At 38.3% G+C, this 26,213-nt stretch overlaps 1 protein-coding gene across 3 annotated transcripts in view; it reads right to left on the bottom strand.

Moving 5' to 3' along the window:
• Positions 1–840: 840 nt before the first annotated feature.
• Positions 841–26,213, bottom strand: part of sntg2.L (syntrophin, gamma 2 L homeolog) — a 290,368-nt gene continuing 264,995 nt past the window's right edge. For all 3 annotated transcript variants that reach the window (XM_041562254.1, XM_041562253.1, NM_001094304.1), the window contains 2 exon segments: positions 18,882–18,992; positions 841–1,289 (listed from right to left, as the gene is read on the bottom strand). In XM_041562254.1, the coding sequence (XP_041418188.1) occupies positions 1,158–1,289; positions 18,882–18,992 (243 nt within the window). In that variant the 3' untranslated portion in view covers positions 841–1,157.

The raw sequence follows: 26,213 nt of genomic DNA, 5'->3' as shown, positions 1-26,213 counted from the left end.
CGCTAAAATCCTTCGAATTCAATATTCGAATTGGAAGGATTTTACTTCGAGGGTCGAATTTGAGGGTTTTTCAACCCTCGAAATTTGACCCTTGATAAATCAGCCCCATTGTCTTTCTTGTCCACTCTTTTCTTCATCTCTTACTTTATCCCTTCACTATCCGTTATTTTCAGCATAGAAATTACCATATTATTGCTCTGAAATAACCCTCAGTTACAAAGTTCCCATCTATTTTCCAACTTCCACAAAATGTGAAACAAAATAATTTTAGAAAGTATTTTAACAAATGTGCAGTTTTCATCATATATATATATATATATATATATATATATATATATATATATAGATATATATATAGATATGTATATAAAATGATATGTTGAAATATCTACATGTCTCCGAGGTCGGTGTAAGAGAATAGGGTACTCCGTTAATGTATAAAATTTGGGCAGAACTGTTTACATTAGGAATATCCATACTGTGATGCATCTGTTGATGCATGCTGTGAGTTGTAGTGCACCAACAGATGGAGCTTGCAGTTGGAGAACGCAAAATTATTGCTAACAATATAAAACAGATGTTTTACAATTACTTTTTTTGTTCAAGTTGTCCCCCCTAGTAAATGTATCTGCCCTACCCTAAAACCAGGCCTGTTTGTGAGGGCACATACAGTACCATATATGCACTTTTTGAAGCTGCATGAGGATGACACCCTATCAGGTTTTTAGTAAAAGAAAAGGTGTCTGAGCACATCTAGCTAAGGGGCCTCTGTCTGCCTATGTCAAGGACATATTTCAAGTATGCTGTTTTACTATAAATAATACAATTCTGTTTTGTTGTATTTCTATATAATGGGTTTAATGAAAAAGAAAATGTACATTTGTAGTTATTCTGTTCAAAATCTTGGAGCAGTTTTTTAAAGTGCTAAATCATCATTGTCCTCTCCACTTATACGAGATTGGGAAAATGTGCTTTCGATATTATCCACGAAGTACATTGAAATGATGCTTTGAGTCAAAATGAAACACGATAAATAACAAAAATAGTCTTCTTTTCAGTCATTTCAGTCATTTGTATTGAAGTCATTTAAAATTTCGCTGTGCATGAAACAAATTCTGTAGGAAAATAGTTCTTGTTTTGCCATAGAGCTTCGATGTTTACGTGTTGTAAATATATTTTCTAGCGAGGCTTTGGCTGTTTATGAACATGGGGTCCATAGATGCAACTTTTGCTGCAATAAAAGAATGGATGCAATGCAGAACCGCTGTCAGGTCTTGAAACTCTAGCTCCTGCATAAAGAAAAACGAAAAAGAGGACAATAAGATACATTTTAACATTTGGTCACATGTAAGGCCAGATTCAATTCCATGAAAAAACTGAAGGTGACCTAAATAACCTTTTATTGTTCCATACCAGCCATTTGGGGCAACAACCTGAATGACTGGAACAGTGGGAATTAACTCTTCTAGATTTTGTTTAAGCCAAATGATGGGAAATTTCCATCAGTACATATAATTCTTGATCTACCAGTATTGCAGGACAGATAATCTTGCCATCCTGGTGAATCAAGAATTAAGTTTTTTGCCCTGATGAAAAATGCTAATTCTTGTTTTAAAAAGTTTTATTGGGTTTTACAAAAGCAAGCAAGATATAACATTGGTCCATTGAAGGACTATAACACAATCTTATACAGCTTAGGGAGTTAGGTGTCCTAGAAGAATTTGATGATGGAGAATACACCTAAGCTGATATTAGAGCTAAGTAAAAAAAAAAAAAAAAAAAAAAAATGCTAATTCTTGATTACGCAGGAATGCCGATTTATCTTCATCAGGCAGAAACCATACAAACTGCTCAATCAAACCTGATAATGTGGCCAGCTCATCCCATGGTTTATCTAAGGAAAATTCAATAGATACCAAGGGGGAAATTTGGAAATGGCTAGTTTTTCTCATCAAATTTAACCTGGTCCATGATATCTAAAATGTTTCAGTTGGGTTTCCTACAGTAAGGTATAAGGCCATTATCTGCACTTATGTACAACATAATCTATTGATGTAAGTGTAGCGCTATAGTAAATTGTGTGTATCGTACACCACTATTGAGCTCCACTCCCAATAAATGTGCCCCGGATGAGACCTGTAATCTTAGGGAGTGAGCCCTCGCAACGGTGTGGAGGCAGGGTGTAGTGCAACTGTAACTGGATACAGGGTTTAATAATTGGGCGCCAGTGGTTCTTATAACTTAAACATGAACTGATTTATTGAACATACACAATCCTCAGTGGAGTATACAATAGAGCATGACAGGATTTGGTATCACATTGAATAAGCAATACTCACAGCACCTTTTGGTCAATATTAGTCCCCACAGGCAAGAGGACGTGCTCAGCAGCAATAAAGGTACAACCAGCTTTCAGCCTTTCCCTAAGTGGAACCTGAGGGGAATCTATCTACCCTGTTCCTATACACTTAGTCCCTACTTCTGGGCTATTAGTACCCGGGATCTTAATCCCTCTGACTCTCCTCGTCGGAGCCTGGAGCTGCTCAACTAAATAACCTGTCTATCTGTCACTCCTAGAGTGACCTATAATGGTGAGTAGCCTATTCTTACTAATCCTAAAATACTCAGGTTCCACACAGACTCAGCCTGTTAGCTCAGGCTAGAGCCAGCACAAAATGGGCACTGAAAAACATGGCTTCAGAGCAGAAAGAGCAAACAGTACCCCTCCCAACTGTATTTTAGGACCCAAATAGGTGTCCATAACATTGAGGGACTGCCTGCACAAAATACTAGGGGTGGCTATTTTACACATCCCTACATAAGTAACAGTACATTGTTAATGTTATTGTTTAAAATACACCAACAATACTGTCTATGCATACGTCTATGGCTACAATGTTAGATATAACTCTCTAGTATCAAGACAGTTAACAAAAATAATTTCTTAAACTTAAAGTTGGCCACTCAGAAAAATCTTGCTCTCCTACTGCACAGTATTGCAGAATTTGATCTGCCTAATCCCCAGTGACAACATATATGTGTTCAAATTCATCTTAAATGTCAAATATATTTATAGGCACAATTTTAAGTGTTACATGGGACCCCTTGTGACTTGGTTTAATTTCCCTTGTGAGTCCCCAGAGCCTTTGAGTTAGTTATAGTCTCCAAATGGATCCACTGTTGTATATAACTCTTTGCAGACAGATGGGACCCATAGCTCAATTTTTGACAGTTTTCCTGCTACTAACACATTGGATCCGAACCTCTGTCCTATATGCATTGCCCTGTATCTGTATTTATTGGTTCGTTATTTTCAGTTATGCACTTATGCAGAATACAGTGGTAAAGGATGAATGGATTAATAATACTATGAGATGACAACCACTTCTCTCATACGTTGGTAGTGAATTGCATCACATATACTAAAACAGGGGCGTCCAAACTTTTTTCACCGAGGGCCATATGCAGTAAAATACACAAACAGCCGGGCCACTCACTTGAGGTGAAGTATTGCCTCACCTGGTTTATTAAGAAGTAAACTTAGTAAACAAGTAGTAAAGAGTATATTTCAAGCTTGTTATGCAAATAAGTTTGGATTGTTAACAGATCAACTAAAATTCTATCAACGATTACATTTATTAAGTAATAGGGCTTAATAACACATGGAACGTGTAATAATATTTTGAACTCAGGGGAACACGGTTGCGGTCAGTGTGAACAATGAAGTTGCCCTTTGGTCTGCAGGATTGATGGCTAGTCTGGAGTCAGTTTTGTGGTTGAGGTGCGAAGGACGTCACAAAGATGGTCATTATTCATTTTGGTTCTCAATCTGCTTTTGTTCAGCGTCATCAGAGAAAATGTTTGTTCACATATGTATGTTGAGCCGAACAAACTCGTCATTCTTTTTGCGTGGCGTCTCATCAGAGGAAACTTGGCTTCTTCCAAGCTCCGGTAGAAGTCAGGTAAGGAGAGAAGCTGATGTTGATTCTTCAGAGAATCATCACACTGCATTTCTATAAGTTCTAATTGCAGACTCTCTTCCACTTCTTCTGCATTTCTCATGAAGGGAGTTGCGAACAGCTTGATATCGTTCTCAATGGTAGAAAAATCTTGGAAGTGCTGAGAAAATTCTGTCATGAGAGATGTGATCCCAGACACATATTTCTCCTTTTTATCAGAGAGATTGGCCTTTGGAAACGCAGATCTGATTTCGGACAGTGTGGGGAAGTGTGCGACATTGAAGTTGCGCAACTGTGCCTCAAACAGTCCGAGCTTCACGCAGAATGCTTTCATGTGTGCGTGAAGCTATGGTACGAGTTGGTCTTTGCCTTGTAGGTTTTTGTTGAGTGTGTTGAGGTGCTCAGTGAGATCAACTAAAAAAGCAAGGTCTGCCAACCATAAAGGGTCACTTAGCTCGTGAAGAGGTCGGTCCTTTTCTTTCAAAAACTGGTCAATCTCTGATCTCACCGCCGAAGCACAGAGCCGCGACTTAGCCAGCGCCCTTCTGAATGGTAGAGCAGGTCCCCATATTCAGCATCAACGTCAGTTAAGAAAGTTTGAAATTCTCTGTGGTAGAGTGTTCATACTCTAATTATGTTTACCGTTTTCACAACAGTGTTCATCACATCGTTAAGCTGTACTGTCTTGGCACAGAGTGCTTCTTGGTGGATGATACAGTGCATTTTAACTGCCTTACCTCCGCTCTCCTGCACCTTGGCGCACACCATAAAGGCCATGCCTTTGCGCTTGCCTGTCATTGAGGGAGCTCCATCCGTTGTAACTCTACACAACTTGTCCCATTTAAGTCCTATTCTGTCAATTGCAGCTGACACAGCTTCAAAAATGTCTTTACCCGTTTTTGTGGTATTTAGACTGCTGAGATCAAGCAGCTCCTCTGTAACGCAAAAGTTATTGTCAACTCCCCGCAAAAAAACGAATAACTGTGCAGTGTCTGTGGCGTCTGTGCTCTCATCACATGCAATGGAGTAGAAATCAAAAGCACAGAGTTTTTCGGGCAGAAGAAAAATACTGTTGTTGAGCTAGCAAGATAGTTGTCACCAGTGTAGGACATGTAGGTCTGATGCTTGGTTTCGTAGTGTCGTTTTACATTGTACTCCTTCATCACTGCGGCACTCTCATTACAAATCAATCACACACACTTCCCCTTGACTTCCATAAAGAAGTATTCATTTTCCCACCGTGTCTGAAATTTTCTACAATCACTTGCTATCTTGCGTTTCTTAGGTGTTGTCATTTTCAGTGCGCTGTGGCAAAATTTTTCTTACCTGAATTTTGTTTTGTAGATAGACTGGAACTGCCTTGATTGATCAACTCAGTAGCTCCACCCCTAGACTAGGTCCTAGATGACGAGTTAAAACCAACTCAGTAGCACTCCCAACTCCTAGCCTAGACATCACTCAGTCTAGGTTGGACTAGGAAGGACCTATAAGGCTAGCTGCAACTCCACCTCTAAACTAGGTCCTAGAGGATGAGTTAAAACCAACTCAGTAGCTGTAGCTCCACCTCCTAGCCTAGACGTCACTCAGACTAGGTCAGACTAGGAAGGTCCTATAAGTTTAGCACTTATGTTTGGCATGGTTGGGTATAATAGAAAGGGTTAGTGAGCAGAGAGTTGCAGTTCTGCAGTAGCAATGGTTCTTACCTTAATGATGCCGGGGTGGCGCAAGATCCAGAGCAGAGTCACCTCTTTGTGCAGTTTGTAGGTAGCGAGTGTGCGGCAGCCAGTGGGGTCGCCATATCGCCAGACGCAGCGCATCACATTGCCCAGGTTGTGTGATCTCCTTCCGGTTGCGCAGAGTTCCCTTCTTGACCAGTTCCGGAGCCCACATACTGGAGGTCCGTGCAGCCCAAAGCCGCTGCCTGTCCCATTACCTCCACGGGAACCAGCTCCCCTCCCCAGGGGGATCCCATCAGCCCTACAGTAATGTGCGCATGTGTCCGCATCTCCAGCCTGGAGGACTTGATGAGAGTTTCCGAGGAGCACAGTGACTGCAGCTCTGCACAGGCCGCCTTCGTCATTGCCGGCATTGTCAGCCTTCTCTCACTTCTGCCCTTAAATTAACTAAATAGCTGAGTGCAATGTGCGGGCCATATTCTGTATATTTTTGCAATTTGCCGCCGTACCAATCAAAAACGGATCGCGGGCCACATTTGGCCACCCCTGTACTAAAATAAAGAACCTAAATGATCTGATAATTGTTTAAGGTCACATAGGTACATTTGATTAAGCTTTATCTGATGTAGCTTGCATTGTTGAAGGTTATCAAGAAGAATCAAGTATTGACTGATAAAGCAGATAAAGCTGCCAATATCAGTCCTTTAGACCAATTCGGCAATTTATCTGGCCGTGTATGAGGGCTTCCGATGGGTCTTCTCGATCTTTATCTGGCCACAATATCGATCGGGAAGGTTTCATTTTTCTGCCGACCGACCCATTGGAGCCCATTGCTCCTTATTGTAATCTGATCGTTCAGCCCTAGGGCCGAACGTTCACATTACCCCGACATAGCCCTTCCGTTGGTGGGCATTTTGGTGAAAGATCCACTAATTTGGTGATGTCGCCAGACAAGCGGATCTTTTCATGTATAGCCAGTTTGAGCCTATTGAGCAACATAGGTTTACATATTTTGCATGGAGAATTATCCTTGGGGTAGGCACATCTTATATGCAATAAATGGTTTTTGGATTTGGAAGGTTCAGGTTCTCCATTGTTTGGACATCTCTATTACAGGTATGGGGCCTGTTATCCAGAATGCTTGGGAACTGGAGTTTTTCAGATAACACATCTTTCCATAATTTGGATCTTCATATCTTAAGTCTACCAGAAATTTTTTTAACCTTTTAAATGCCACAGATCGTAGAATCTACGTTCTGTGGCAAAGGTACTTGAAATGCCACAGAACGTAGATTCTACGTTCTGCAGCATTTCCTGGTTCAGGAGCGGAGGAGCGGCTGTTAGAGCCGTTCGCTCCGTTCCTGCTCGATCCCCTGCCCCTAGGCAACGAGCAGAGCAGGGGATCGAGTGGCCCCTGGGGCGCGATCGCCCAGGGGCCCAAAAACAGCAGCAGGCACATGTTACTTACGTGTCCTGCTGCTGCAGCCTGCACCGGATCGACGATCTCCGCCCCCACAGCACACAGACAGGAACCACGAGGCAGATGTCTTCCAGAGGCTCTTCCTGATCGCCTGCAACAGTCTCCAGCGACTTTTTCAGGTTAGTGCAACAATTACACACACAAACACACCAACACACACTTATTACAGTAATACACACTTAGATTCACACTTACACACACTTACACATACATTTTTGGGGATTGGGGGGGTCACTTACACTCACTGCACTTACACACATGTGCACACGCACACACGCGCACATAACATGTAATTTACCATTTGTACACACGCACACGCACATACATGGCATTGTGGCTTTTTTTTTTTTTTTCTTATCGCATCGTTTCTTTTTTTGGCTGAAAAAAATGTTTTATTGCCATTACGCATAGCGTATTCGCTAACCATACTGTGCAATACCTTTTGTATGTTATTTCGGTGATTATATTGCAATTTTGGGTATTTTGGTGCATTTTTAGCCATTTTATTGAATTTTTAGCCATTTTATTGCATTTTCAGCTCTGCATATGTTGTGTTCACTTGTTTCTAGCCGTAGAACCTGTTTGGCCCATCTAAAATATTCAAACTGTGATTCTGACGGCCGATAACACTAGTCTGGAAAAAAAACATTGATTTTTGTGGTTTTATTGGATTTTTTTGCATTTCACCCTTTACTGCCTTATTTTGTTTTGCCTTGTAAATTTTATCTACTATATATCCATTTGGGGGTCTCTGTGCGCCACATAGTTTGGTATATCTATGCATATTGGGCATCAAAGTGTTCAGTAGACCTCTGGCGTTCATATTTAGGATGTTTTATGCTGATACGTTACGAAATGTGGGGCATATAATGGGGTAAAATTCAAGCTTTCTGACAATTTTCAGAAATTTGATAAAAACCGTTATGTTCAGCATTGCTTTGCAGTTTGGCAGTTTGCAGTAGAAACACTTATTTACCCATATTGGATTCGTCAGAATGTGTACTTTCTGAAAATATATGGTTTTCTGGGGTCTATGTACTGTTAGGGGGGTCTAATGTCGCATAATACACACACCAGGTGCTTATATTGCAGCAGCCAGCGCGTCAGCTGTGAAAATGTATATACACTATTGTCATTTGGGGGTCTCTGTGCGCCACATAGTTTGGTATATCTATGCATATTGGGCATCAAAGTGTTCAGTAGACCTCTGGCGTTCATATTTAGGATGTTTTATGCTGATACGTTACGAAATGTGGGGCATATAATGGGGTCAAATTCAATCTTTCTGACAATTTTCAGAAATTTGATAAAAACCGTTATGTTCAGCATTGCTTTGCAGTTTGGCAGTTTGCAGTAGAAACACATATTTACCCATATTGGATTCGTCAGAATGTGTACTTTCTGAAAATATATGGCTTTCTGGGGTCTCTGTACTGTTAGGTGGTCTAATGTCGCATATTACACACACCAGGTGCTTATATTGCAGCAGCCAGCGCGTCAGCCGTGAAAATGTATATACACTATTGTCATTTGGTGGTCTCTGTGTGCCGCATAGTTTGGTATATCTATGCATATTGGGCATCAAAGTGTTCAGTAGACCCCTGGCGTTCATATTTAGGATGTTTTATGCTGAAACGTTACGAAATGTGGGGCATATAATGGGGTAAAATTCAATCTTTCTGACGATTTTCAAAAATTTGATAAAAACCGTTATGTTCAGCATTGCTTTGCAGTTTGGCAGTTTGCAGTAGAAACACACATTTACCCATATTGGATTCGTCAGAATGTGTACTTTCTGAAAATATATGGTTTTCTGGGGTCTCTGTACTGTTAGGGGGGTCTAATGTCGCATAATACACACACCAGGTGCTTATATTGCAGCAGCCAGCGCGTCAGCCGTGAAAATGTATATACACTATTGTCATTTGGGGGTCTCTGTGCGCCACATAGTTTGGTATATCTATGCATATTGGGCATCAAAGTGTTCAGTAGACCCCTGGCGTTCATATTTAGGATGTTTTATGCTGATAAGTTACGAAATGTGGGGCATATAATGGGGTAAAATTCAAGCTTTGTGACGATTTTCAGAAATTTGATAAAAACGGTTACGTTCAGCATTGATTTGCAGTCTGGCAGTTTGCAGTAGAAACACTTATTTAACCATATTGGATTCGTCAGAATGTGTACTTTCTGAAAATATATGGTTTTCTGGGGTCTCTGTACTTTTAGGGGGGTCTAATGTCGCATAATACACACACCAGGTGCTTATATTGCAGCAGCCAGCGCGTCAGCCGTGAAAATGTATATACACTATTGTCATTTGGGGGTCTCTGTGCGCCACATAGTTTAGTATATCTATGCATATTGGGCATCAAAGTGTTCAGTAGACCCCTGGCGTTCATATTTAGGATGTTTTATGCTGATACGTTACGAAATGTGTACCATATAATGGAGTAAAATTCAAGCTTTCTGACAATTTTCAGAAATTTGATAAAAACCGTTATGTTCAGCATTGCTTTGCAGTTTGGCAGTTTGCAGTAGAAACACTTATTTACCCATATTGGATTCGTCAGAATGTGTACTTTCTGAAAATATATGGTTTTCTGGGGTCTCTGTACTGTTAGGGGGGTCTAATGTTGCATAATACACACACCAGGTGCTTATATTGCAGCTGCCAGTGCGTCAGCCGTGAAAATGTATATACACTATTGTCATTTGGGGGTCTCTGTGCGCCACATAGTTTGGTATATCTATGCATACTGGGCATCAAAGTGTTCAGTAGACCCCTGGCGTTCATATTTAGGATGTTTTATGCTGATAAGTTACGAAATGTGGGGCATATAATGGGGTAAAATTCAAGCTTTGTGACGATTTTCAGAAATTTGATAAAAACCGTTACGTTCAGCATTGCTTTGCAGTTTGGCAGTTTGCAGTAGGAACACATATTTACCCATATTGGATTCGTCAGAATGTGTACTTTCTGAAAATATATGGTTTTCTGGGGTCTCTGTACTGTTAGGGGGGTCTAATGTCGCATATTACACACACCAGGTGCTCATATTGCAGCAGCCAGCGCGCGTCAGCCGTGAAAATGTATATACACTATTGTCATTTGGGGGTCTCTGTGCGCCACATAGTTTGGTATATCTATGCATATTGGGCATCAAAGTGTTTAGTAGACCCCTGGCGTTCATATTTAGGATGTTTTATGCTGATAAGTTACGAAATTTGGGGCATATAATGGGGTAAAATTCAAGCTTTGTGACGATTTTCAGAAATTTGATAAAAACCGTTACGTTCAGCATTGCTTTGCAGTTTGGCAGTTTGCAGTAGGAACACATATTTACCCATATTGGATTCGTCAGAATGTGTACTTTCTGAAAATATATGGTTTTCTGGGGTCTCTGTACTGTTAGGGGGGTCTAATGTCGCATATTACACACACCAGGTGCTCATATTGCAGCAGCCAGCGCGCGTCAGCCGTGAAAATGTATATACACTATTGTCATTTGGGGGTCTCTGTGCGCCACATAGTTTGGTTTATCTATGCATATTGGGCATCAAAGTGTTTAGTAGACCCCTGGCGTTCATATTTAGGATGTTTTATGCTGATAAGTTACGAAATGTGGGGCATATAATGGGGTAAAATTCAAGCTTTGTGACAATTTTCAGAAATTTGATAAAAACCGTTACGTTCAGCATTGCTTTGCAGTTTGGCAGTTTGCAGTAGAAACACTTATTTACCCATATTGGATTCGTCAGAATGTGTACTTTCTGAAAATATATGGTTTTCTGGGGTCTCTGTACTGTTAGGTGGTCTAATGTCGCATAATACACACACCGAGTGGTTATATTGCAGCAGCCAGCGCGTCAGCCGTGAAAATGTCTATACATATTGTCATTTGGGGGTTCTCTGTGCGCCACATAGTTTGGTATATCTATGCATATTGGGCATCAAACTGTTTAGTAGACCCCTATGTTTATATTTAGGATGCTTTATGCTGGTAATGATACATGGACAATACGATGCTGGAAAGTTGAAGCTTTGAGGCAATTTCCAGATATTTCACCAAAACCGCCAAATTTGGCAAAGCCTTACGACTCAGTAGTTTGGAGCAGAAAGGCATGGGTACCCATTTTAGATTCCGTAGAATGTGTACTTTCCAAAAATATATGGGTTTGGGGGGTAAACATATATTTCTGTGTTTTTACCCCGCAAAAATGCAGTCAATGTGTTGATTTTTCATTAGCTTAAGTTACCCACGGGACTGTTTGTATGCGCTAACTTCATTTTGGGGCCTCTAAATGCCAGATACTTTGGTAAACTTATGAACAATGGCCACCAAAATGTTCAGAGGAACCCTGGCAATCATATTTAGGGTGCTTTTTCTTAGTACGTAATGACACATGGGTGATATGGTGCTGGGAAGTTGAAGCTTTGAGGCAATTTTCAGATATTTCACCAAAACCGGCAACTTTGGGAAAGCCTTGCGACTCGGTAGTTTGGAGCAATAAGGCATGGGTACCCATTTTAGATTCTGTAGAATGTGTACTTTCCAAAAATGTATGGGTTTGGGGGGTAAACATATATTTCTGTATTTTTACCCCACAAAAATGCAGTCAATGTGTTGATCTTTCATTAGCTGAAGTTACCCACAGGACTATTTGTATGCGCTAACTTCATTTTGGGGCCTCTAAATGCCAGATACTTTGGTAAACCTATGAACAATGGCCACCAAACTGTTCGGAGGAACCCTGGCAATCATATTTAGGGTGCTTTTTCTTGGTGCATAACGATACATGGGTGATATGGTGCTGAGAAGTTGAAGCTTTGAGGCAATTTTCAGATATTTCACCAAACCGACAATTGTGGGAAAGCCTTGCGACTCAGTAGTTTGGAGCAGAAAGGCATGGGTACCCATTTTAGATTCTGTAGAATGTGTACTTTCCAAAAATATATGGGTTTTGGGGGTAAACATATATTTCTGTGTTTTTACCCCACAAAAATGCAGTCAATGTGTTGATTTTTCATTAGCTGAAGTTACCCACGGGACTGTTTGTATGCGCTAACTTCATTTTGGGGCCTCTAAATGCCAGATACTTTGGTAAACTTATGAACAATGGCCACCAAAATGTTCAGAGGAACCTTGGCAATCATATTTAGGGTGCTTTTTCTTAGTACGTAATGACACATGGGTGATATGGTACTGGGAAGTTGAAGCTTTGAGGCAATTTTCAGATATTTCACCAAAACCGACAACTTTGGGAAAGCCTGGCGACTCAGTAGTTTGGAGCAATAAGGCATGGGTACCCATTTTAGATTCTGTAGAATGTGTACTTTCCAAAAATGTATGGGTTTGGGGGGTAAACATATATTTCTGTGTTTTTACCCCACAAAAATGCAGTCAATGTGTTGATCTTTCATTAGCTGAAGTTACCCACAGGACTATTTGTATGCACTAACTTCATTTTGGGGCCTCTAAATGCCAGATACTTTGGTAAACCTATGAACAATGGCCACCAAACTGTTTGGAGGAACCCTGGCAATCATATTTAGGGTGCTTTTTCTTGGTGCATAACGATACATGGGTGATATGGTGCTGAGAAGTTGAAGCTTTGAGGCAATTTTCAGATATTTCACCAAAACCGACAATTGTGGCAAAGCCTTGCGACTCAGTAGTTTGGAGCAGAAAGGCATGGGTACCCATTTTAGATTCAGTAGAATGTGTACTTTCCAAAAATATATGGGTTTGGGGGGTAAACATATATTTCTGTGTTTTTACCCCACAAAAATGCAGTCAATGTGTTGATTTTTCATTAGCTTAAGTTACCCACGGGACTGTTTGTATGCGCTAACTTCATTTTGGGGCCTCTAAATGCCAGACACTTTGGTAAACTTATGAACAATGGCCACCAAAATGTTCAGAGGAACCCTGGCAATCATATTTAGGGTGCTTTTTCTTAGTACGTAATGACACATGGGTGATATGGTGCTGGGAAGTTGAAGCTTTGAGGCAATTTTCAGATATTTCACCAAAACCGACAACTTTGGGAAAGCCTTGCGACTCAGTAGTTTGGAGCAGAAAGGCATGGGTACCCATTTTAGATTCAGTAGAATGTGTACTTTCCAAAAATATATGGGTTTGGGGGGTAAACATATATTTCTGTGTTTTTACCCCACAAAAATGCAGTCAATGTGTTGATTTTTCATTAGATGAAGTTACCCACAGGACTATTTGTATGCGCTAACTTCATTTTGAGGCCTCTAAATGCCAGATACTTTGGTAAACCTATGAACAATGGCCACCAAATTGTTTGGAGGAACCCTGGCAATCATATTTAGGGTGCTTTTTTTTGGTGCGTAACGATACATGGGTGATATGGTGCTGGGAAGTTGAAGCTTTGAGGCAATTTTCAGATATTTCACCAAAACCGACAATTTTGGGAAAGCCTTGCGACTCAGTAGTTTGGAGCAGAAAGGCATGGGTACCCATTTTAGATTCGGTAGAATGTGTACTTTCCAAAAATATATGGGTTTTGGGGGGTAAACATATATTTCTGTGTTTTTACCCCACAAAAATGCAGTCAATGTGTTGATCTTTCATTAGCTGAAGTTACCCACGGGACTGTTTGTATGCGCTAACTTCATTTTGGGGCCTCTAAATGCCAGATACTTTGGTAAACTTATGAACAATGACCACCAAAATGTTCAGAGGAACCCTGGCAATCATATTTAGGGTGCTTTTTCTTAGTACGTAATGATACATGGGCGATATGGTGCTGGGAAGTTGAAGGTTTGAGGCAATTTTCAGATATTTCACCAAAACCGACAATTTTGGGAAAGCCTTGCGACTCAGTAGTTTGGAGCAGAAAGGCATGGGTACCCATTTTAGATTCAGTAGAATGTGTACTTTCCAAAAATATATGGGTTTGGGGGGTAAACATATATTTCTGTGTTTTTACCCCACAAAAAATGCAGTCAATGTGTTGATTTCTCAGTAGCTGAAGTAAAGTCCTGATCAATTTGGATGTGCTAACTTCATATTGGTGTCTCTAAATGCCAGATACTTTGGTAAACCTATGCATAATGGGTATCAAACTGTTCAGTGGACCCCTGGCAATCATATTTCAGGTGCTTTTTCTTGGTACCTAATATAGTTTGGGATATGCGGAGCAGCAAAATAAAACCTTTGAAATGATTTTTCAGAATTTTGAATTTTTTTTTGAAAAACCGCTATTTTCAGACAAGCTTTTATGTTTGGTAGTTGGGAGTAGAGAGACATAGTTACCCATTTTGTAATCGGCAGAATGTGTACTTTTCAAAATGTATGGTTTTCTGGGGTAAACCTACGGTTTCAGGATTTTTTGCCTTGGAATCTAAAGCATGCTGTTTTCTGCCTTAGTGCTTTCAAAATTCGGTAATATACTGCCGGGAGTTTTTGCTGTACAGAAATCCTAAATCTCCCTAAAACTATACATATCTGGTATTGGCACGTTCGAGAGACATAAGGCTTTCCAAATCAGTTGGATTTTCATCCCTAAAATGAAATATTTTTCTGGTATAAATTGATATACGATGAAAAATGGTAATTTTTCATTTTTTTTTGGTATTTAGCACTATAAATTTTTTTGCACAGGTGGAAATACATGAAAACTCAGGCAGATTTAGAAAGCTCAGTTTCTACCGAAAAAAACAATGTATAGTTTTCCTAGGTAAACTATAGGTTTCCCCTCAGAAAATGCCCCTAAAGTGAGAGAGCACAAAATGTTTCAAAAACGGCTGGCATTTCGCGTAACCAAAATGTGAAATTCTGCTGGCACTTAAAGGGTTAAACATTAAATTCTGCGCTGTGCAATATGTTGATGCTCTAAAAATACATGTTAATAACAATAATAATAATAATAATAATAAACACAATAGGCTGATTTTGCTTTCAAAAGTATTAATTATATCTTAGTTGGGATCAAGTACAAGGTACTGTTTTATTATTTTGGAGAAAAAGGTAATCATTATTAAAAATTTGGACTATGTGGATAAAATGGAGTCAATGGCAGATGGCCTTTCAGTAATTTGGAGCTTTCTGGATAACGGGTTTCCAGATAACTAATCCCATACCTGTATATTCCTCAAATACCACAAAGTAATAGGGAGCAAGTGAAATATGTTGCACAATACCACCTTGGGTATCTCCTGAAGAACTTAAATTCCCTTGTGAACCACCTATCCATTAATACACTTTAAGAACAATATCTTTTATTTCTACTCTTTCAACATGCCATGGAATTTTAGACAGAACTTGAGTTACAGACTTGTTTAAATACTTTTTGTAAAAGTAAAAATTGTTAGGAAGCCTATGGGGACCTTCCCCATAGGCTAACATTGGCCTCGGTAGGTTTTAGGTGGCGAACTAGGGGGTTGAAGAATTTTTTAAAGAGACAGTACTCCGACTATCGAATGGTCGAATGGTCGAATAGTCGAACGATTTTTAGTTCAAATCGTTCTATTCGAAGTCGAAGGTCGTAGTCGAAGAAGCCCATTTGATGGTCGAAGTAGCCATATTCGACCATTCGAAATTCGAACTTTTTTTCCTCTATTCCTTCACTCGAACTAAGTAAATGGGCCCCATATTTACCCAGTAACAATGTTAACCAGTTTCTATCAAGAAGTTTTCTTTATTGCATTCTCTATGAAGAATTCGAAAATGGAGCTTTCATAATATTTGGCCATACCCCGATGCAGTTGAACGGGATGCAGTGACAACAATATTTCCTAGATCAACTTTCAACTTAGAAACCAATATTTTTTTTTACAATTTATTATGGGGCTGTTCAAGAAATAAACGGAATGCGAAATGCAAGAAAATGTACAAATATGATTTGTATATCACAAATCGCAGAGATTAATCTGTAAATCATTTTTGATTCATCTGCCGTTTATTGATTGGAGTCAGCCGTTTCATTTCACATCTTTTAGTGAGGTTGGTTTCTATTGACTTATCCTCACTGTTTAGTGAACTTTTTTCTATTGTATTACATATCAATTGTGGGTATTTTCCAGCTGTCACAGACCCATTCACTTCCTGTGACAGGGTATTGATCCACTTAAAGGGCACCAATCATGACCAAAATCATTTACTAAGTAAATAGACTATGTGAAAGTTCAAAAAAATCAGATTTTTAAAACAGTTAGAATTGTTTGTATAATGTAAATCATCAGCTCACAATACCTTCTGCAAGATCTCCCCTATCTCCCCTGCAGTTCTAGCTGAGGCAGCCATCTTGGATTTCACTGGCTCTGAAATCTCGCACATGCTCAGTTGAAATTCCTTGCTTTATCAACCCTTCTAAGCTATTTTCAAATCAGCCAAACCTGTGTGTTAGCTGCTGTTCAGTAGTGCTGCCACTTGCTGGAAGTTAGTGTGTGCCCTTCATTTGCATAATAACATCACCAGCAGGGGACAAGATAGGGAAATCTCCTGATACTTCTAGTGGAGGAGTTTACTTAAACAAGGCATTCTGGGTAGAATACTCAAAGCAATCTGAGCATGCTCCTGAAATTTGCATATTAGAGTCTCTGTTATTGTCTCAGTATGGCCTCCCTCAGTGAAAGAACCCATTTGACAAAGTAAGGGATTTTTTTAAAACCTGCAGTTTTTTCAAAAAACTATATATGTAGTTTGATTAAACGTGTTTAGCTTGTACTGGTCAGATTGTTCATATGTATTTGATTTTGGCTGTGATAGGTGCCCTTTAAGAATTTGTGATACATACATAAGCTGCTGAATACCCAATCTTTTTTTTAAATTTTCTACTCAAGGGCTTGAATATTTGTACATTTGCATATACAGGTATAGGATCCCTTACCCAGAAACCCGATATCCAGAAAGCTCCGAATTACGGAATGCCCTCCCATAGATTCAATTTTATCCAAATAATCCAAATTTTTAAAAATGCTTTCCTTTTTCTCTGTAATAATAAAACAGTAGCTTGTATTTGATCCCAACTAAGATATAATTAATCCTTATTGGAAGCAAAACCAGCCAAGTCCCGGGTGCATCTCCCAAAACGTTTTTCAATATCTGTAGAAAGTGGAGGCACTCACGGATCCAAGTCTTAATTTTTTTGGGAGATGCACCCGGGACTTGGCTGAATATTGGGTGAGTGCTGATACTTGATATGAATATATATTTATATCTGCTAAAAGTTATGTAAACATTAACCCCCATATGTAATAAAAGGCACTACGTTTGCCCAGGAGCGGAAACATATAGCAACCAATAAGGTATTTGCTTTCAAACAGGTGACCAGTAAATGCTTCCTGCTGATTGGTTGCTATGGGTTACTGCTCCTGGGCAAACTTAGGGCCTTTTATTACATAACCCCCTAAGGGTGTTATTTATCAAAGGTCAAATGTTTTTTTTATACCTCCAATGCGCAAATGAACTCACAACTCAAATGGTTTCTTATTTAAGAATGGGAAAAACGTGAGTCTGTGAGTTCTAGTTCCAAAACCCTGAAAACTCAATATTAATCGAGTTTTCCACGGGAAAAAAACTGGAATTGCTCAGATTATTCCAGTTTATAGGAAAAAGCCTTAAAAAAAAACCTTGAATACCATGAAGGCTGTTAACATCTTCAAATGATTCAAGGGACCTCCGCCATTGACTCCTACATGTCCTTGACAGGTTTAAGATGGTGTATTTTTGGATTCAAGCTATTTCCAGCTTCTGTTTTTTTGACCCAAAAATGTGAGTTTTGACCAAAGAAATCAACTCGAATTTTCGTGGAAAACATAACTCGAACCTTAATAAATAACCAGGCCTAAATAAACCCAATAGGATTGTTTTGCCACATATATTTAAGCAGCTTAATTACAATCAAATACAAGGTCCTGTTTTTTTTTTTTTTAAAAAAAAAATGAAATTAGATTACAAGTATGGGACCTTTTTTGCAGAAGGCTTGGGACCTGAGATTTTCAGGATAAGGGATCTTTCTGTAATTTGGTTCTCCCTACTTTAAGTCTACTAGAAAATAATTTAAACATTAATTAAACCTAAAAGGAGTGTTTCGTTTCCAATAAGGATTTATTATATCTTAGGTGGGATAAAGTACAAGGTACTGTTTTATTATTACAGAGAAAAAGGAAATATCTTTTAAAAATTTACATTGTTTGATTAAAATGGAGTCTATGGGAGATGCCTCTCCGATAATTCAGAGCTTTCTGGATAATGGGTTTCAGGATAAAGGATCCCATACCTGTATATATTATATTATTACAACAGTTTTCCAGATAACAGATCCAATATCTGATTTTGTAATCTTGCACTATTAAAACTTTAAAGATAAATATTGGTTTAAAACAAAATCTTAATTTTAGTCATGACAATATCCACTTAAAAGAAGTTACATTCGCTAAGTCCCATTTTATTTTATAAACTTGCAGAATGAACAGTTTAAATCTATTAAACACGCAGCTTTTGCTCTGTGGCATATAATTCAAACTGAACAAAATTGGCTAGTTTGCTCCTTGGTATTAAGTCTCCTTGACTTGCAAATACACAGACATAATCATTTTTATGAAACTCTTTTTGCTTGAAGTGTAAATTGAAAATCCCTGCCTAAATTAAAGTCAAACATCCGTGTATTCACATCTCAAAATATCACCATTTCATTTTAATTTAACTTTATTTATTTTTGTTGGAAGCTTATTGAATTATAAGAATGTGATCACAGTTATGTGACCTGATATTGTGGCTTTTCACATACCTTCATTTCAATTTGTTTGGTGTCAGGGCTCTGAAAAAGTAGCTTCACTCTGGTTTTTCCATCATCTGATGATCCTTTTAATTGGGAGAACTTAAACCTCCAGATGACATTCTGCAACAGACAGAGAACTACAGCTCATTAATAAATATTGTATTCAGTTTTAAAGTATGACTTTAAGTAGTCTATGAAGTCTGTACTTACCCAAGGTAAACACAATATAGTATATTCAATATTACCTACATTTTCTGAAAGGGAATTCATACCTGTATGTATTTTCGCTTTGAATTTGGGAATTGAAAATATCATGGGTTGTGAGATCCAACCCAGATCAGGGTGCAACTTGGCTCCACCTGCAATGCACCTGGTGCCACCACCTGATCACTAAAAAAGACTTGAATATTGTACTTCAAATTCTGAAAACATCCTCTAATCCAGCAAAACCAGTTTGCAAGGATTCCAGAGGCTCCACTTCTGTATCTCACTACAATAGTAGTGATGAGCACAACTGGTGAGTTGGCTGAGGTGCCTGAAACCAAGGTCCCAGTAAAGGGAGATGAGCCCTTAGTGATCTTTGGATCTTTGATCATTTTTGAATGAGGTAGGTAGATAGTGTTACAGTGTATGTGAGCTCCTGTCATAGTACACTTTAGGCGCGTAAGGCAGTCAGGGTACAAAGAGCAGTTCTGAGCTCCACTATTGAAGTATAGATTGGAGATATTGCCTCCAGGTAATACTTCTTGTTTGTGTAGGGATAATAGTGGAAAATATTTCCCTGGAGGTTCCATTGGAAGTGATCCAGGCCCACTAAAGGGTGTCACAGAGGTGTAGCAGGATCCTCCCAGGTCTGTCCTCATGTCAGTGTGTGATTTTTGCTCTGATCACATTACTGCATCTCAACATCATCTATAGTACTACACGAGTAATTTATTTGTGTGCTAAATAAATATTTGTTCTATATTTAAGAACTACTGGCATCCAAAAATCTTGTTTATGTCCCTGAGAGGTATAGTTATGCAACACCTCTCCCTTCCTCCACACATGCAAAGGCTCAGCAGAGTCTGAGGGTCTAATGTAACCTGGGTGGAAAAATAATAGTTACGTATTCCTTTACTATACCCATAAGCGGATACCCTACTGGAATTACAGGTTAAACTATGTTTACATTCCAATGTTCTCCTTTGTTTAAAGCATATTAAGCTGGAGAGAGATTGAATTATGGAATGTCCCACATGAAATAGTCTATAAATAATTTCATTGGATTCAACGATTATGGCATAAACTCTCTGAAGGCTTTGAGTAATCTGCTTTGCTGGAATCGTTGAACAATCACATGTAATAACATTTAGACTGATGGGAATCTATCTTGAAATCAAATTTGAGTTTCCGAAGTGCAAATTTCAGATGTTCATTAAGTGCAAAGAAACCCAAAAAGTCAAATACAAAAGTTTGATTTCTAAAAGGTGGCAAGTTCATGTAGCTGTTATCTTGTTACCTTCCCATTGTTCTGTTGGGGGGAAAGGGAGAGTGGTGATATAATGCCAACTTGCAGCACAGCAGTAAAGAGTAACTGAAATTTAGCAATGCTCAAGTCACATGGTTGAGGGCACTTTTGGGAAAGTAAGAGCATGTCCAGCCCCACGTCAAATTTCAGTATTAAGTATTAAAAAAAAAAATCTGTTTGCTATTTTTAAAAATGGCTTTCGATGCAGGATTCTGCATTTTGTAAACAATATGTTTTCCCATGACAGAATCCCTTTAATCTGAATGTTAGAATGCTCATTGAAATTGATGGGTAGACTATGATTTCATTATTTTTTCCCATTTTTATATGCTCAAGTGTCTAAATTCAAGCTTATTAATAAACAAAGTGCACATCTGAGTTTGTGTTAAACAAACTCTTCTGCTCTCACTATTAATAGCAGCACTCTCTCAAATAGCAAAGCATTGGAAGGACCAGAACCCCCCCATCTGTAGCAGAATGGCACGCCACGGTAAATTACATATACCACATGGAGGAATTAACATCTTTTTTACACCATACACATACATCTTTTACAGCTACCTGGATGCCTTGGGTCTCATATTTCACAACATTATATAATTTTTCCTAATCTTGTGTAAAGATTAAGCTGCCCACCTTGTATTTATCATGTTCACCGCCTCTAGTGTTTTTGTTACAGTTATTGTATTTATTATTTCATGCCAATACAAGCTTGAGATCAATATTTTATTTTAAACATTGTTACACACAACATATCTAAAGTCGTCATTGTGAAAATAAAACTTATTGGCGCAAGATATATGACGCAATGTTTAGATTGATATTAACAACAAAAGATTGTTATATGTGTAACTATTATTATTGACTCAAAAAAATATTGAAATACAAAAAGTGCACGTTTTCAAAGTTTAAAAAAAAAAAAAAAAATTGTAATGTTTGATAACTCAGGTTTCCTGTGTGCTGACAAATGTGTTCATATGCAATTAAATTGTAACCGAGAGGAATTTGAAATTTGATTTGATTAGTTATTAACAAAAATAAAATCTAAGACAAGGCAATTAATGGACCATTGCTGTTAATTACTGCACTGGCATAAAACTGCATGAAGGAAGTTACTTTTTTTTTGGTTGTTATAATAATGCTAAATAGTATGAAAATGTTTCTTTCTGATTGAATAAATTATTGAATGGAAGTTGCTCATTAACTCATTACAGCCACAAACACACCAAACATTCAGATTCTTATCTTGGTGCCATTAATACGGATGCTGTAATGATTGTTCTTCACAACAAGAAAAATAGAAGCTTAACTGCATTGAGAAGCGTTTCATAGAATCAGTAGGACCAGTTAATTAGTATATTTCCAGCAATAAATCAAACAAATCAAAACAAGCTTGTTTTTTACAAAAAATTGCCTTTTTAATTCATTAAGGCTTGTAAGTTATAACACCATAATGAATTCTTCATAATCTTTCAGCCACGTAAAACTTACTCATAACATGCATTGGAGACTATACAAATACGTCAAAATAATGTTGTATTTAATAAGAGGAGTACAACTAATATCACAATTGAATTTTACTATTTTGATGATTTGTAAATAGGACCCTTAACAAAATGTGTTGTAGGTACCTTGACTGCATATAGTACAGGTATGGGATTTGTTATCCGGAAACCCATTATCCAGAAAGCTTATAATTATGGAATGACCATCTCCCATAGACTCCATTTTATCCAAATAATCAAAAATGTAAAAAATGATTAATTGTTTCTCTGTAATAATAAAACAGTAGCTTGTACTTGATCCCAACTAAGATATAATTAATCCTTATTGGAAGCAAAACCAGCCTATTGGGTTTATTTAATGTTTATATGATTTTCTAATAGACTTAGGGTGAAGATCCAAACTATGGAAAGATCTGTTATCCAGAAAACCCCTGGTCCCGAGCACTTTGAATAGCAGGTCCTATACTTGTACAATATTTATTTCAAAGATGCTCTTAAAGCAAATTAGAATACATTTTGAGATAGTTCTTTGTACAGACATTTATGATGTTACAGTGGATAGTTTGTGAAATCTTAGCTCTCTTCAGTACAAGTGTAATTGATCAGAGCTTTGCTAAACATAAACCTGTTTTAGATCAATTGTTTGGTGAGAAAACATGACATAACATGTCAATAGTAATTGCTTATTACAATGCGCTAAAGGCAAATGTGTGACTGTCTCCCCTTTTTCTAAGACAGAGTGGCACAGGCTTTGAATAACAAGTATATAATTATAATTAGAGCAGGTAAACAACTAAGTGAAAGTAACAGTCTTTATGTTCTTACCTCTATGAGTGGTTGGGTGAGATTAATGAAATCCCTTCCCTAATTCCACAAAGTGATTTCCTTATAAGATTGCTGGTTTTTCAATTATTCTGCTGACAATAACATCTTATTCGATAAGCTTCATTCAGTCGTTTTGTTAATTAAACCCTATTCTTGCTTCTCTCGTTTGGCTTCTTATTCTCCCTAGAATTTGATTATCCAGTTTGGACATTATTAACTAGAGTTAAGAGTAGGTGCAGGTGGGGTCTCCTACTTTTAAAACCATAACCCTCTGGTCTTTAATTAACGTCAACTTCTTCAACACTATTATTAATCCACTATGCCCTTACCTCTTCCTATAAATGGGTGTAGGATCCAATGGCTGCCATTTAAACTAATATTGGATCAATAATCAGTGTTACTATCAGTACAACCTCCATCAGCCATGCATCATAATGATATGTGGTAGGGTGACCCCAATATTTTTAACAAATGTTTATATAAAGTCATGGCTCTTCAAATGTACCTTGAACCCCATGTGACATCCTCTTGTCAGACTGATTAGTGTAAATGTAAGTGGTTAACTGGACATGACTACCCTACTAGTGAATTATGCTTATGCCTTGACAGGTAACAACAGTTGATGGTGAGATTTGTGATACAGCACTCAGCTCTATTTGTACACAATACTATACACATTATTTTTGGAGCCCAGTACTCATTTTAAACAAAAAATCACAATCAGTGACTGCTTATTTAATTTTATTAATCCTCTTGCGGAATAACAGATGCATCGATACATTTTTCATGTTAAAAAAGCCAAAGTTTTTTTACATGCTCCGTGGAAAGGACAAGAGGCCAACTCTTTAGCCATGAGCAACTGAATTTTCACCTGAAGCAATACATATGGTTCTTGGTATGGTACCATGAGGGGAGTGGGTCTGTGAAATATCCTGCTGAGGAATTTTTTCAATGGCAGGTGCCCTTGAAGAACCAATAACACCAAATAACACCAAATAACACCAAAATAGGAATTTGTTTTACATACTTTTAAACAAGTCAGATACCTTAGTCAGGTTCCAAAACTTCATCAGGTGAGGGCCGTACCAGCCTCATTCTACAGCCTTCTTCTTATATAGCTTCCCACATAGCTGTGAAATTGTAAGCCTGTCTGGCCCTACACAATACACAGTTTGTTTCACTCTCTACTGTTGGATAAAGGCTTTGTACCCCAGCCACAGCAAACCAACCACAAAAAGTCTTGTACGCACATATGTCAGTATGTTTATGATGCAAAAGCATTGCAGATCCTGGTCTGCCCTAGTTTTAACCCCTCAATAAGATTCTGTATGCACAGAGAGTGTTGCAAGTGAATTAGGAGGGTTATTTATTAAATCCGAATGTTAAAATCAGTTTTTTTCACTAGAAAACTTGAATTTTTGAAGGAAAAAAAAACTAAGATTTATTGTACCCCGATGCTGCACAAAGCCCAAATCTATCATTTCAGACCTGTCGAGGTCCTGTATACAATGGGAGAGGTACCTATCTCAATTTGAAGTTTTCGTGGTCTGCGCTGGGTTTAGCCCGAAAATCCAACTTTTTCGGGGGGAAAAGTTGAGCAATTCTGGAAAAAAGCCCGAAATATTAGATCAATTTGGGAAAAAGACTAAAAAATTTGAACAATTCAGGTTTTTGCTCAGTTTTATTGAGTTTTCCGACAATTTGATTAAAGTAATTTTTTATTAATAAATAAGCTAAAATAGGGTTGTGTTTTTTTTTTTTAAAATAAAGTATGAGATTCGGATTTTAATAAATAGCCCCCTAAGTGTTGATCAGCGTTAAAACCCTAAAGGCGTTGCTGTTGCTGTGCATGTTGGGAGTGCTGGGACCTGTGTGCTTAAGTGTTACCTGTATGAGGTAAACAACTTTTTCTTTTTTCTATGTGTGGGGTGAGCTGCTGGATACACTTAATGCATTTATTTTTCTGGCAGTTTCTAAGGGCACATTTTTCATAGTTAACAAGGGGTTGTTTTTTACTGCTAGTAGCAAACTACTAGTGGCAAACCTTCTGCCTGCTATTTAAGGGGAAGGAGTTAATCAGGCAAATTCTCACCAGCCTTGGTGTTCTTTGGTTTGATACCTCAATGTTTCTGTCTCCACAGTGAATGTGTATGTGTATTTATCAAAGGTCAAAATTTTGAGTTTTTTTAGACCTCAAAGAACTCAAATAAACTTATAATTCGAATGGTTTCTAATTTAAGAAAAAACTTGAATGGATGAAATTCAAATCAGCGAGTTTGGGGTTAACAACCTGAAAACTCAAATTGAGTAAAAAATTCGAATCTCTCCAATTGATTGAGTTTTTGGGTGAAACCCACCGAAACAAACTTGAACATCATGAAGGCTATTAACATCTTCAAATGGTTCAAGGGACCTCTGCCATTGACTTCTACATGACCTCGACATGTTTTAGATGGGAGTATTTTCAGATTCAAGCTAATTTCAGGGCCAGGGTATAATACATCTCAAATAAAAAATGATTTAAGAAAAACTCAAATTTTTCATGGAAAACACTCGAACACTCAAAATACTTGAACCTTAATAAATCTGATGTGCAGAGGAGTCAGAGTTCCCAGACCCACCTCATAACTGCACTGTTGGTTCAGCTCAATTTAGTCAGTTGCTGATTCAGGATATGGTTCATAAAGCTTAAAAAGTAATGTGATGTGGAGAAAAGCTGATGTAATTCCTTATTTAAAAAGGGATTATGATCTCTGCCTGGCAATTATAGGTCAGTTTCTTTGTCATCCAAGGGGGGCAAAGTATTTGAAGGCTTGTTAAGGGATCACATTCAAAGTTTTGTCCTAGTTAATGGCAGTATGAGCAGCAATCAACATGACTTTATGAAGGATAGGTCATGTCAGACAAATCTGATTGCTTTTTATGATGAGGTAAGTAAGATGCTGGACAGTGGGGGAGCAGTAGATGTGATCTATTTGGATTTTGCCAAACTGTTTGATACTGTGCCCCACAAATGACTGCTTTCTAAACTAAGGGCTGTTGGGCTCAATGAAGTCATTTGCACATGGATAGGAAACTGGCTACAAGATCAGGTACAGAGGGTGGTTGTTAATGGGACATCCTCTACATGGATTAAGGTTTTTAGCAGGGGTCCCTTAGGGCTCTGTTTTGGGCCCACTTTTATTTAACTTGTTTATTAATGACTTAGGAGAAGGTATTCTAAGTTATGTGTTTGCAGATGACACAAAATTATGCAGCCCAATTAATTCTATCCAGGATGTGACATCCTTTACCAGTAGGTCCTTCCAGCTGACAGGAGGACACCCATTCCTAGTAGAAGAAAAGAGGTTCCGCCTAAATATTTGGAAGGGAATTTTTACAGTGAGAGCTGTGAAGATGTGGAATTCTCTTTCTGAATCAGTCGTACAGGCTGATACATTAGATAGCTTTAAGAAGGGGTTGGATGGTGTTTAGCAAGTGAGGGAATACAGGGTTATGGGA

This window comes from Xenopus laevis, chromosome 5L (genome assembly GCF_017654675.1).
Source record: "Xenopus laevis strain J_2021 chromosome 5L, Xenopus_laevis_v10.1, whole genome shotgun sequence".
NCBI lineage: Eukaryota > Metazoa > Chordata > Amphibia > Anura > Pipidae > Xenopus > Xenopus laevis.
This window is presented reverse-complemented; position numbering and strand designations above follow the sequence as displayed.